The 12,959-nt window shown below is 40.3% G+C and overlaps 1 protein-coding gene across 1 annotated transcript; it reads left to right on the top strand.

Annotated features, from left to right (window-relative positions):
• The first annotated feature begins 4,578 nt into the window (after positions 1–4,578).
• On the top strand, positions 4,579–8,782 carry mmp13b (matrix metallopeptidase 13b). The gene is made up of 11 exons (XM_012854922.3): positions 4,579–4,709; positions 4,799–4,909; positions 5,143–5,270; positions 5,390–5,538; positions 5,644–5,769; positions 5,859–6,014; positions 6,096–6,216; positions 6,983–7,116; positions 7,202–7,361; positions 7,495–7,598; positions 8,321–8,782. Exons 1-11 carry the CDS (start codon positions 4,620–4,622, stop codon positions 8,419–8,421), a joined length of 1,380 nt encoding a protein of 459 aa, XP_012710376.1. The 5' UTR covers positions 4,579–4,619; the 3' UTR covers positions 8,422–8,782.
• The last annotated feature ends 4,177 nt before the right edge of the window (positions 8,783–12,959 follow it).

Genomic DNA, 12,959 nt, shown 5'->3' with positions numbered 1-12,959 from the left:
TTTTACTGATAAATGCAATTCTGTGTTGTTCTTCTGTTATTAGACTTGTTGGTCTGGGAACGCCACAGAACTCTACAGCACCTAAGTCCAACAGTAACATCCCTGAAAGGGCCGCATACATAGGTGCCTCTGAAAGATGTTCTGCATAATCTGTCATATATAAAGCTGCCGTTGGCATAAAACCAAAATGCAGCACAAAGAGCTTATTCAAAACTGATAAATCATTGACTGTGGCAACAAAAAAAACTTTAGCGCTCAATAATACATTAATTTGGAAATGATAAGACATTTAATCGTGGTCTGATCACCCTCTCCTGACAGAGCGTTCTATGGAGTATTCGCACTACAGTATCTACAGGCTCCTTGAGAAAAGGACACGCCTTTCCTGACAATTTCCTTGTGCAGATCTCAGCTAAAACATTAGTTCAATAAACCCTGCCAATAAGTAGAGTTAGTTCACACAGTATGTTGCAGTGGTAACTTGACTCAGGGTAATAGCTTCCTGGATTTCCACAACTTACTCTGGGTTTCCACTAACCCTGCTCTCTGAAGCAGGGCCCACGTCTTACAGCTGTGTTTTCTGACGTCTCCTCAGAGTTGACCAGATGTTTTTACCCTTCAGAAGATTATCCTACCACTGCACTGATGGAGTCACATTCAGTACAAATTTACAGCCTTTCTCAACATCAGCACGCTAAACAGATTACATCGCAGTCTCGTGGTGGTCGTCCATCCCACCACATAGTTTGGTTTGACCAGAACGAGCTGATTTGTCCTGTGAAAAGGAAAAGTAGGTGTTAAAACCATTAGCGACCATGTGAAGTCATGCTGCCACACCATTTCATGTCCATGTTGGGTCACAGAAAGAATTATTTAAAGCACATGCTTGTTTATTTTAATCTTTTATCCATTTTCCATTTGCAAACCGTTGCCATATTTAGAATGCGGCGTAGGGGAAGGCCCAAAACCTGTGTCAGTAAGATGCAGTTCAGTTGCAACATTAAAGTCCAGCAGTGACTCATTTAACTTTTAGGGATCCAGCTGTTTAGCACATCTGATGCCAATTCAGGAAAGACGCTGACTTGATTTAGTCATAGCTCCTTGAAAGAAAACACATGTATCCCCTGTCTCCGGCCTGTTTCCACTTATGTACTTATCAAAGTGCACATGTGTTTATTCTGTAAACTTCAAAGTTATAATTATGATACGCTGATTATATTAACTTGAATACAATTTACTCCGCCCTCAAGGAATAAATGGACAATATTTTTTGTAACTTGTGGTTCTTTTATAATAAGTCTTAGAACAGATTCACAGTTTGTGTTATTTTTACACATTGTCTTGCAAGTCACATACAGTGCGTTGAAATGTCATTCAATTCCTTGATTTTTTTATTTTGTTATAATACGACACTAGATTTATTTATTTATTATTATTATTATTGGCTTTTAGGTGGCAGAAAAACAAAAATAAATATCTAATATAAGTGAAAGGATAAAAATAGATTTTCTCTGAGTTCAATGGACCTCAGAGCAATGGCTGAAGGAGTGCATTAATGTGTTGTGGGAAAACCGACATCTAGTGGCAGGATGATGTTACTACACAGTTTTTAAAAAATATTTGCTACACGAGGCACAGTTTTAGCCACTTAATACAATTTAAAAGGATATATGTCTTTACTTTATGACATGATGTGCATTTTTTGGCTCTTGAGGGCAGAATAAATTGCCTTAACGGGCCAGATTCGGCCCACGGGCCTTGAGTTTGACATGTGTGGTCTAGCGTCTTAGAATCTAGTCGGTGCATACAACGTGCATGCGTGCTTGTATTTCAGCTCTTTTACTTCTCATGGTTGATCCCCCAGGTGTGGGGTTTCTCACACCTGAATGAGGTGTGGCAAACCCCAAATGGGACTTCTCGTGGCTTTTATTTGAACAATGCCTTTCTTCTTCCCACTCTTTCTTGGTCTTCATGATGCTGTTTGTTCAGTAATGTTCTCTAACAAACCACTGAGGCTTTCATTGCCGTTGCATTTATATTTACTTGCAGATGGATTCTTTTTACTTGCTAGGAGAGTCACTTTTCTACCCCTGTAACTCTCGAATGTTCCTGTTGTGGGACAATAAAGGTATTTTTTATCTTATCTTATCTTATCTTATCTTATCTTATCTTACCAAGTTATGCTCTCACTAAAATACAGGTTTGTTTTAATTTGAGAACTTGTGGAAAATTTCTAGGGCTGTGAATAAAGTTGCTGAATGTGTGTGTGTGTGTGTGTGTGTGTGTGTGTGTGTGTGTGTGTGTGTGTGTGTGTGTGTGTGTGTGTGTGTGTGTGTGTGTGTGTTTGTTCTGGACACTTTTAGATAACAGGAAAAATTCCCCCCCGAGTCTAACTTCCCCTGGCATGAATCAGACACACTCTGTCAACCACCACCTAAACACTGATGTTGCTCCAAAAATATTTGTCTGCACAGGACGTTGCAACATGTGGTCACATTGTCATGAATGCATTACTATTAGAAGGTACGTTTGCGAGACCTTTTGAATTTCTGGAGTTGGTTTTCCATCTCTACAAGTTTAAATGTGATTTATCTTTAAAGATGCACATTTTATCTTACCAAAAGGCATTGTTCTCTGACAGGTTTTTGATGCGGTTATTAATTACTCTAGTTTTTAAGCACTCTGACAACCTTCTCTCAATGAAAATAAAAGAAGAAATGTTGGATCGACATAAAGATACATGTATTTATTCCTATTTTTATCTTTATCTTCTCCAAAGTTTATATTCTTATGCATAAAGTCTGTACACTGTGACTGTGTGCAATCAAAGTCAAATTATTCTTTTGTGAAGAGAATCTTGGCCATTGAAGCTAATTCTACAATCTTAGTATTACTCTTTTTGTGCAGAGGACAGACTGAATGATGGCCTTTTAAAAGAAGACACCATGCTTGTTGTCTTACTTATCCAAAGTAAGACAACAAGAAAATGAGTAAATATCTTACTTTTTTTTTAAGTTCTCCCTGCAAAGTTTTCCTGTCTAACATCCCCTCAAGTACTGGTGTCCTTTCAATGTATACTTCTGCAAGGCACTGTAAACACTAAAAACATCCTTTAAAACACAATATCTGTCTCATAGTGCCATAATTTTATTTATTTTTTTAAGTATTTTTCTTACATTTTTTAACAATAATTTTTTTTTAAATAAAATTACAGTTTACACACATTAACTTACTGAGTATATTAGGGTATTCCAGTACACAAATTGTTAAGTGTTGACATGGTGTACCTGCTGTATATCCATGTTTGACAAGCATTTTAAATCATTAGAGTCGATTTCAGAATTTACCAAACTGGTGAATAAGAGGACACAATGATTCCGATGTGAGCTTTAGTGTTGTGTTTGCAGCCTGAAACAGCTATGATGTTATGGCAGTCCTTTAGGAGTTCACTCGGTGGGTGGATGTTGGACAGTATCTCCTCTGTGCTGCAAAGCCAAGGAGGGCATCTGCCAAAAAATGATCCATAAACGGGTTGCTAAAATCTAAGTGGGGACAAATATTTATTTAGGCAAGCTGAGTTTATTTACATACTGGAAGCATCCATCCTTCTCAAGGTGCTTCACACAACAACGTTTTCAGTCCTGATTTAAAGGAGCCAACAGTTTCCACACACTTTGAATTCCTGGTAGTTTGTTCCAGAGCAGAAACTAAATGTTACCTTATCTTGGATGTGATCCAATCCCTGACTGTTTGTATTTTGTACCCTTTGGGTACCACAAAAAAGTACATATTCCCTGTATTTATCACCGCAAACAGACTTGAACAACTTGTGTGATCGCTCTGTTGCTGTCTGTTAATAATACTAATTTAACTCTGGGCTCCTTAAAACAAGATTTATCACTGAGCTGTTATAAAATTGTAAAACTTCACAAAATACACTCCTGTATTATATGGGAATGTTTTCATGTTCAGGTAAAAAAAAAAAAAAAGGAAAAGAGCCTAGCTCTAATTCATACCCGGAGTAAGTGAGTAAGTGAGTTCTTTGTGCAATTCTGGTAATTCTACGTGAAAACACATGAATCCCCTACTTCAGGAATGATGTTTTTAACTATTTCCAAATAAATCTAATTTGCATAGTCATCATGTGAAAAACAGATTCAACAGGATGCCAAACACTGACGGAGACCAATTAAAGAGAAATATGGGTCTGGAAGATTTCATAGATTTTAATCTAAAAAAAAAAAAACTTCATCATAAGACCCACAGCAGTGTGGAGTTAATCCCCTTTTTTTCAATATAAACAGGAAATTATCACAACTACCGATGAGGCATTTTTACTAAAGAAAACATCTGCTCCCAATTGACCTAAATCGAGGCAATCTGAGAAGTGGGTCATGTTTAACCAAAGCATGTCTGTGTTAGGTTGAACAGTTTACTTAATCCATCGTCACAGTGCATTTCCAGATGCATGCGCATTTTTGTACGACCAAACAAAACGGAAGTGGCAAGGTACTTTTACATGAATCACATGAGGAGGAAAAGCTGACCGAAACACTTTAAATACCCCTCGGAGCTCCGTGGGGCCAGTGGCTTGTTTGGGAAACTCAGAGTCAACCACGATGTTCGCTTGGCTGCTGCTGGCCGTGCTGGCCCCTTACTCCTCTGCTCTGCCGCTGACCGGGAAGACGGACGACCATCTTCTAGCCGAGGTAAGATCCTCATCGAGCTTTTCCCTCTGCGAGCTTGCATCAGTGCCTTCTCGTAACTTGTCGCAACACTTCGTGTGTCTTTCTGACAGAAATACCTTCGTCGCTTCTACGGTCTGCCAACTGGTCTCCGAGGAAGACAGGCGTCCTCCAGTGATTTTCAGAACAAGATCCAGCAAATGCAAAGATTCTTCAAGCTTCAGGTAAGAAACAGTCAGTTTTGGCAATTCTTTTCGTTTCCCGTCGGTTTTATTCCCCAAGAGTTAATTGCCCAAGCAATACTGTGCATGAAAATCTAAAATACAGCAGAAGTTCTAATCCTTTCAATGTCTTTAGAACAAGTGAAGTTTTGATGCAGATTAATGATCCTGGATGTCCTTTTGCACTTTGAGACAAAGTCCCACTTTTTGTTGTTGTTTTTTTTTTGCTTGCGAAGATAACGGGGAACCTTGATGACAACACTCTAGAGGTGATGAAGCAGCCCAGATGTGGAGTACCAGATGTTGGGGAGTACAACCACTTCCCTAGACACCTCAAATGGGAAAACAACAATCTCACATTCAGGTAACCATTAAATCGACTCTTGAGAAGAGAGTTTAAATCAAGAGACCTCGCTGCGTTTCTGTTAACTGCAACGTTTTGAGTAAAGGTTTAGTTAAATCTACCCCCCAAAAATGTTTCAGGATACTGAATTACACCCCAGACCTGAAGAAGACTGACGTAGACCGAGCCATCCGCAGTGCGCTGAACGCTTGGGCAGATGTCACCCCTCTGACCTTCAAGAAGCTGCACGAAGGCATCGCAGACATTATGATCAGCTTTGGATCCAGAGGTGATCAAGCATTGTGCCTGTTCCTTTTTGTCTTTTTCCTCACAACACGGCGTTTATAAAGCAGACATTTTGTCAACAAATAATGCTTTGCTTCTTATTCTGAAGAGCACGGCGACTACAATCCATTCGACGGACCTGACGGACTGCTGGCTCACGCCTACCCTCCGGGCCAGGGCATCGGAGGAGACACTCACTTTGATGAAGATGAGCACTGGACCAAAGACGCATCAGGTGGCAGCTGTTTGGATATTTCACCAGTCGCCAGACCGAATCCGACAACAAAACAATTGTGGTTTTAATGCTACGTCTTTTCCCTGCAGCTTACAACCTGTTTATGGTAGCGGCCCATGAGCTGGGTCACGCCCTCGGCATGGCCCATTCATCAGACGCGGGTGCCCTGATGTACCCGATCTACTCCTTCAGCACTGGCTACCCACTGGCTGAAGATGACATTGAAGGCATCCAAGCTCTCTATGGTGGGGGAAACACAAACTTTTGTTGGGGATGGCGATGCACAATTAGCAACGCTGTCTGTTAATGCTAAGCGTCAATTGCAGGTCCCAACCCCAACCCGAAAAAAAGGAAGCCAAGACCCGACGCACCTAACAAGTGTGACCCCAAGTTGAGTTTTGATGCTGTAACGGAGCTACGAGGGGAAACCATCATCTTTAAAGACAGGTAAAGTAATGGCTGGCATCCTCTCTACAGCTCATTTAGAAACCAAACACGTAGGATGAGCTGGCTCTTTCACAAAACACCTGACGGCAGGGCTTCAGCATCTCTTTGTGTTTATTGGAAGAACATTGGAGGCCCCTCATACACCTCTGAGACACAAAGCAAGGTACTGTAGTCACAGGGAAGCCAGCTTTGCAGCCAGGAAGTACAAGATAGCAAATACAGATTGTCTGTATAATTAGCTGGTTGGCAGAAAAAGCAAGACTGCGACCGGGCTGGGGCCGATCAGCACGTCTCACACGCATCATTTCTTGACATTGAGGCAAACTGGGTGAGATTATCTGAAATACTCCAGATCATTGGGCCTCTGGTAGTAGTTTCTTCTTTAGGCGTGAGACTGGAAAATAAAAAGAAAGTGAGAAGCTTTAACTCTTTGGACACAGTTTTAAAAAAAAATCACATATAAGGTTTTATTGCAACACTTGCAGAGTTTTAGTTCAGGCCTCCTTTGGTTCCACTATGCCCCCCACAGAGTTTTTAAGGCTCATAAGTGTGGGGAGAAATCGCCAACTTCTTTTGATCAACGGTCAGAGGCAGCTTACAGACGGCCTCGTCTTTGCCGATTTCTCACTGAGCCATTATAAAAAAGGCCAATGTGCCTGGACAAAAGTCCCGTTGTTACCTTAACCAGCTTGACTAATCCCCCACCTGTAACATTTTAGCGAATAATTGATCAATTTATCTTCATTACTGCTCCTTTTTTTTGCAGGTTCTACTGGCGTCTCCATCCCCAGATGACAGAGCCCGAGCTGACGCTGATTAAGTTCACATGGCCCTCCCTCCCAAACAAAGTGGACGCAGCTTATGAGTATCCAGAGAAGGACTTAGTCTACATCTTTAGTGGTGGGTTAAATCTAAAGTTATGGTCACCTAACAAACACCACGTCCACCACATGCAACGGCAGAACTCTGTTGTGTGTTTAAACAGGAATCCGTGTGTGGGCCTTGAATGGATATACACTTGTGGATGGCTATCCAAAGTACATACACAAGCTTGGTCTTCCCAAAACTATCAGAGAGGTAGACGCGGCCGTGCACATTAAAGACACGGGGAAGACTCTGCTTTTCACCGATGAAGAATACTGGAGGTGAGGAGGCGTTCGTGTTACACAGAAAGATACGTCAAAAAGGTCTTTAGATGGGCAAACATCAACTTGTGCTCTCTGTGGCTCTTTTTTTCATTCCCTGTATTTCGGTGCATCTGTTTCTTGTAACCCACAGTTATGATGAAGCAACAGGCACCATGGATGCTGGTTTTCCCCGATCTATTGAGGATGACTTTCCAGGAATGCATGATGAGTTTGATGCAGTCACTTTTCAGAATGGTAAAAAAAAATGTTTTTATTATTGTAAAATAGCCCTTTACCTTATAGATTAATCTCTTCCTTCATGTTTTGTGCATATATATATATATTATATATTTTATTATATAAGCAAATTGTCAGATGTGATCAGGTTCATTCTTATGCGACAAGGTCAGCTAATGGTGGTCAGATGATGTTACCATGTCCAAAATCAAATGCCTTAAAGAGAACAGTTATTTATCGTGCCATCAGCTTTTGGAATAATTGCCCACTGAATATATGTGTACTGAATAATAAATTATCTTTTAATTATTACTTGAGAATGCACTATTTAAATTTGTGAGTGGTGAATTAAGATATTTACTGTATGGAAATGAGAAATATGTAATAGATATGAATGTAATAACTTATTTTGGAGGATTTTTTTTGATGATATTTACAATAATGTCTACAATGTTTGATTAAGTGATTTTTGTTTTGTCTTGTGGACCCCAGGAAGACTAGCTCGTCCCACTTTTGGCGACAGCTAATGGGGATCTTTTTAACAATAAACAACATATATATATATATATATATATATAGATAGAGATAGAGACTTATAGATAGAGATATATAGATATGCTTTTTTTTTTTTTACCTGTTGCAGAGTACTACATCCCACTTCTTTAAAACAGCCAGGGTGATTATTTCTACTTTCCCCGCTGTGTCGTTCACTAACATCGTCCTTCTTCGTTGTCCCGCAGGCCGCTTGTACTTCTTCCATGAAGATTTGCAGTATGAGTACAGTTACAACTACAGGAAGGTCATCCGCATCATGAGGACCAACTCCTTTCTCTACTGCTGATGAGGCGGAGGGCAGCCGTCGTTGGGTCAGCAGTTATGTGCCGATGTAGCTGGCTATACGTGAACAGATGATAAACTGTTTAGACCAATAAGGAGGAGACAACACGTGGTCCGGCGCGGACACAGGAAGACGAACGTACGTTAGGCGTGAAGTAAAGAAAAGTAAACGGCTGTCAGTGCTGGACACAGGACCCTGTATGATTCTTTGGAACTTATAATTGACCTATTTATTTTCAACGTGTTGCTTATTTATAATTATTCATTATAATGTCTGTGGGGAAATCATAATTCTCATTTGACTGGATTCCAAAGCTTACATGGATTCACACCAGTTCCAAATAAAATCAGATTTTTCATCCTCATTACTGTGGCTGACTCTGACTTTTCCAATATCTCCTTTATAACAAATGTGGGCGTTTTTGTGTGTAACGCACCCGATGCGCTGCCTCTGTGTTCACACTCTTGCCATGCTTAATAAAACACACTAGAATAATAATAAAAAAAGAAACTTGGGAAAGAGTTTAGGGCCAGTTCTCTTTTAATTGGAACATTAATAATATTACTGGAGGCATTGAGGAACGTATTAGGAACCAATGCTCTGCAGGGTGCTACAGAAGGTGCCTAAACCTTTTCACATTGTGCCACATTACAGCCACAAACTTTTAATGTGTTTTACATTGGTTTTTGTGTGATAGACCAAACCAAAGTAGCACATATCTGTGAAGTGGGATGCAAATTATGCATGACTTTCTTTCTTTTGTTCAAAGAACCTCTGAAGAGCCTGGCATGCACATGTATTATGCCATTTCTGCTTTGTAGAACCATCTTATTCTGCCATTACAGTTCTTACAAGTTGTTTGGGTTATCTTTCTACCACCTTTGCACATGTTAGGACTGTTAGAATGCGCTCACTCTTCTTTAAGAAATAATTCAACATCCGTCAGATTAGATGGAGCAACTACGAACAGCAATTTTCAAACTTTGTCACAGATAATCAATTGGATTTTGGTCTGGACTTTGACTGGGCCATTCCATTCCAGAACTGTGGTTTGATCCAAACAGATCTAGCTGTATGTTTAGAATCGCTGTCTGCTGGAAGATATTAAGTATTTTTTACAGCATCTGACAGGTTTTCTTCAGCTATTTAGCACCATACCATGTTTTCGTCGACTCTGATCAGGTTCCATATCCCTGGAAGGAAAGGCCTCTCGTCAGCATGAGGCCTCCAGCTCCAAGCTTCACATTGGGGATAGCATCCCCAGGGCAATGTGTATAGGCAGATCCTAGCATACATAGATTTTAATATATAGAGTAAAAGGTTTACTCTTTGGTTCGTCTAACCAGAGTGGTTGACTTTCTTCCACTTGTTGGCTAAGTACCTGATCCGCCTGGTGGCGCACTTGAAAAGGGACTTAATGTGGATTCTCTAGTCATTCTTCCACATAGGCCGGGTTTATGGAGAGCAAGAGTTACAGTGGACCATATTCTCCCACCTGAGCTGTGGATCTTTGCATTTTAGGTGCCTTTGCCTGCCGGTCGGTTTAGGTGCGCAGACATGTCGAGGCAGATTTGCAGTTAAGTCATACTCTTTCTTTTCCTGAACTAAACAGTGCTCCATGAGATGTTCAAAGCTTGGGGTATTGTTTTAAAACCTAACGCTGCTTCAAACCTTTCCACAACTTCATGCCTAAATCATCTGCTGCGTTCCTGTGGTCTTCGTGATGGTTTTTGTTCACTGCTGCTCTCTAACAAACCACCGAGGCCCTCACAGAACAGCTAGTTTGATACCGAGAGTCAGGTGCACACAAATGAGCTTTGCTTACTAATTAGGGGACTTTGAAGGCAATTGGTTGCACTAGGTTGGGTTTAAGGGTATTAGAATGGGGGTCTTCATACAAAATTACACTTTTCCCGTGTGGCATTGCACTGAAAAAAAAGGGAACCCAAAGTATATAAAACTTTCTTGAAATTTGTGTATTTTTCCTTGATTTGAGCAGGTAAATAAGACTATTTGCCAATGGAATAGGATTTTTGCACTGAAAATAAGAACAATTCATCTCCATCATCTTATTTCAAGTGCAGGATATCTAATTATCTTATTTTAGGGGTAAAAATACTCATTCCATTGGCAAATGGTCTTATTTAGGTGTTCAAATCAAGGAAAAATATACTGATTTCAAGAAAATTGTACTTACTTTGAGTTCCCTTTTTGCACTGTGTAGAAAGATAGTAGGCTAAAGACCATTTATGATTATGTCCACAGCTGAGCATGTGTGAATCTGTCACGCAAAAGAAAATCTCAAATTAATAAATTCAAGTTTGGGGTTGCAACCTGGCAAACTGTGAGAACCTTCAAGGGGTATGAAGGTTTTTGCAAAGGAACTATAAACAATACCAGCATCTTTACAACAAGGAAGACTATTTTTAACTTTATGAGGTTTTACCATCCAACAGAATCCCTGCAAAAATATAAGGCTTGGTAAATGTTACATATTCTTTCAGACATTTAGTTTGACATCTGATATAGTTGAAAAGCTGAAGAGAGCTCGGTACAAACAAATTAGAAAAGCACTTTGCAGCAGTGGTCTAAACTGTAGATTTTCGATCAATTTTTTTGCATGATGCTGCCGCTAGATGGCGCTCCAATCAACACTTTGGGAGTAGCCTCCTTCCTCTGGAAACAAAGTGCTGACGCCGTCAGAATCCCTAAAGGAAATTTTAGGTGAGCTTAATTGACAGTAATATATAATCATAAAGTGCTGCATCATGCCAAGGATTTCTCACTCTGCCCTCTAAACTGCAAAGCATCTCCAGCCAAACAAAAATTCAATTTAAGCACTTTTCAGTAGAAAAATGCTGAGAAATGTATTTTTTTTCCTTTTTTTTTTTTGCAGTCATTATTTTTGGAAATTCAGTATGTATTACCTTACCTAAGCACTAACTACCTCAATAAATAGCCTCTATGTGGCGTGATCGAGAACACTAAACATAACACGGAGAAGGAAATACGTGAGATGAATGATGGATTGTTGAATTGGTGTCCACTTAGAAAAAGTTGCCCAAAAAGATCTTGTTAAAGTCTAGGAAACCGTGTTTCCTGGACCAAGAAGCCTAATCCACAGGCTCAATCATGTGGATGTAATTAGAGTGCGGTGAAGCAATCACATTATTTCTCCCTTTTTTTCTTTTTTTTTTTCAAGGCTTTGGAGGTTCACGCTGTGTCAGCAATTCACCAGTACTGTTTGTTCATCACTGTGCTGACAGAAACATACACAATGTATCTGAAATGTCGACCTTGGTAGATATGGTGCACTTTTAGTGCTGCACTTTGAGATCTGTGTTTTAAACCACAACGAATAGCCTGCACAACACCTGAGAAATGTTTCCGGCTTGATAAAGATCAACTCCAGATAAATAGGCCGACAGTTCACTTGGCCTATATTAACTGAAATCATAAAATATCTGTTCTTGTTTTTCCAGGTTTATTGGCCTGCTCTAACCACACATGCTCTAACATGTGTGGTTTGTACGAACCGATTAGGTGCTGGCTTGACAATCAAAGAGTTGCCTGGCAGGAAAACCTAAAAAAAATAAATAAACGACATCACTTTCAGCCTTTCGGCTTGATTAGAGTTAAGGTAAACTCACTATCGGTGTCTCTTTAGAGCCCCTGTTGGACTCCTCTCCCTGCTCTGTGCACCAGTCAGAGGACATTACTGTAAGCTGCTCAAGCAGAAAGAAAGGGCAAAAATGAGAAGATTGTAAACTCTGACTTTTAAAGTCTTGCTGTTTTGGAGGCTCTTGTACCACCAGCTCCATGAGTGAAAGTTTTAAATCTTGCTCAAAGTGGAGCCAAGATGACTATGGTTGCAATGATTTGGTTTTTAACCCTCAGATGAGCATCCAAACCCCCCCCCCCCCCCAAAAAAAAGCATTATGTTCCACACACATCTTTAATTTCAGTATCTTTTGTTATCATTTCTTTCACGGTGTTCTACTTTCATTTTATTGGTTGATCTACCCCAGCCGAGTTTTTTTTTTTTTTTATGTTCGGTAAAAAAACAACATTGGGGGGAAAAAAACAAATTGTACCAAGATTGTTCAGAGAAAAATGGAAGTGGGAGAGAATAAAGCGAGAGTCCTTGCGGAGCAGCAAGTCCTGATGGAAACCAGATGGAGGAGAACAACAGGGAGGGCAGCGAGCTCAGGATATAAGCCGTTTCCTCTGGGAACCTCCATTCCCAGACCACCACCAGGAAAAAGGTTACGCAAGACCCCTGCTCTACCTTCACTGAGCTGATTGTTCTCACTGTAAGCACACTGTGCGGCGTGGAGAGACGTGCTTTTCTTTTTGGGAGCTGACAAGTACGTACGCTCCTCACGGCAGCAAAATTGGGAGCACGGGCTGTTTTAACTGTGTTAATGACTGGTGCCTGTGCGGGTACGTTTTGAAGTTTGCAAAGAAAGGAGCAAAAGTGGGTGTTTGCGGTTTGATCTGCTTATTTCCTTCCTTAAAGCTCAGAGTTTATTTACTGGCAG

The sequence above is a fragment of the Fundulus heteroclitus genome, chromosome 18 (assembly GCF_011125445.2).
Source record: "Fundulus heteroclitus isolate FHET01 chromosome 18, MU-UCD_Fhet_4.1, whole genome shotgun sequence".
Classification (NCBI taxonomy): Eukaryota; Metazoa; Chordata; class Actinopteri; order Cyprinodontiformes; family Fundulidae; genus Fundulus; species Fundulus heteroclitus.
The sequence above is the reverse complement of the archived record's forward strand: the minus strand, read 5'-3'. Positions and strand labels throughout refer to the sequence as shown.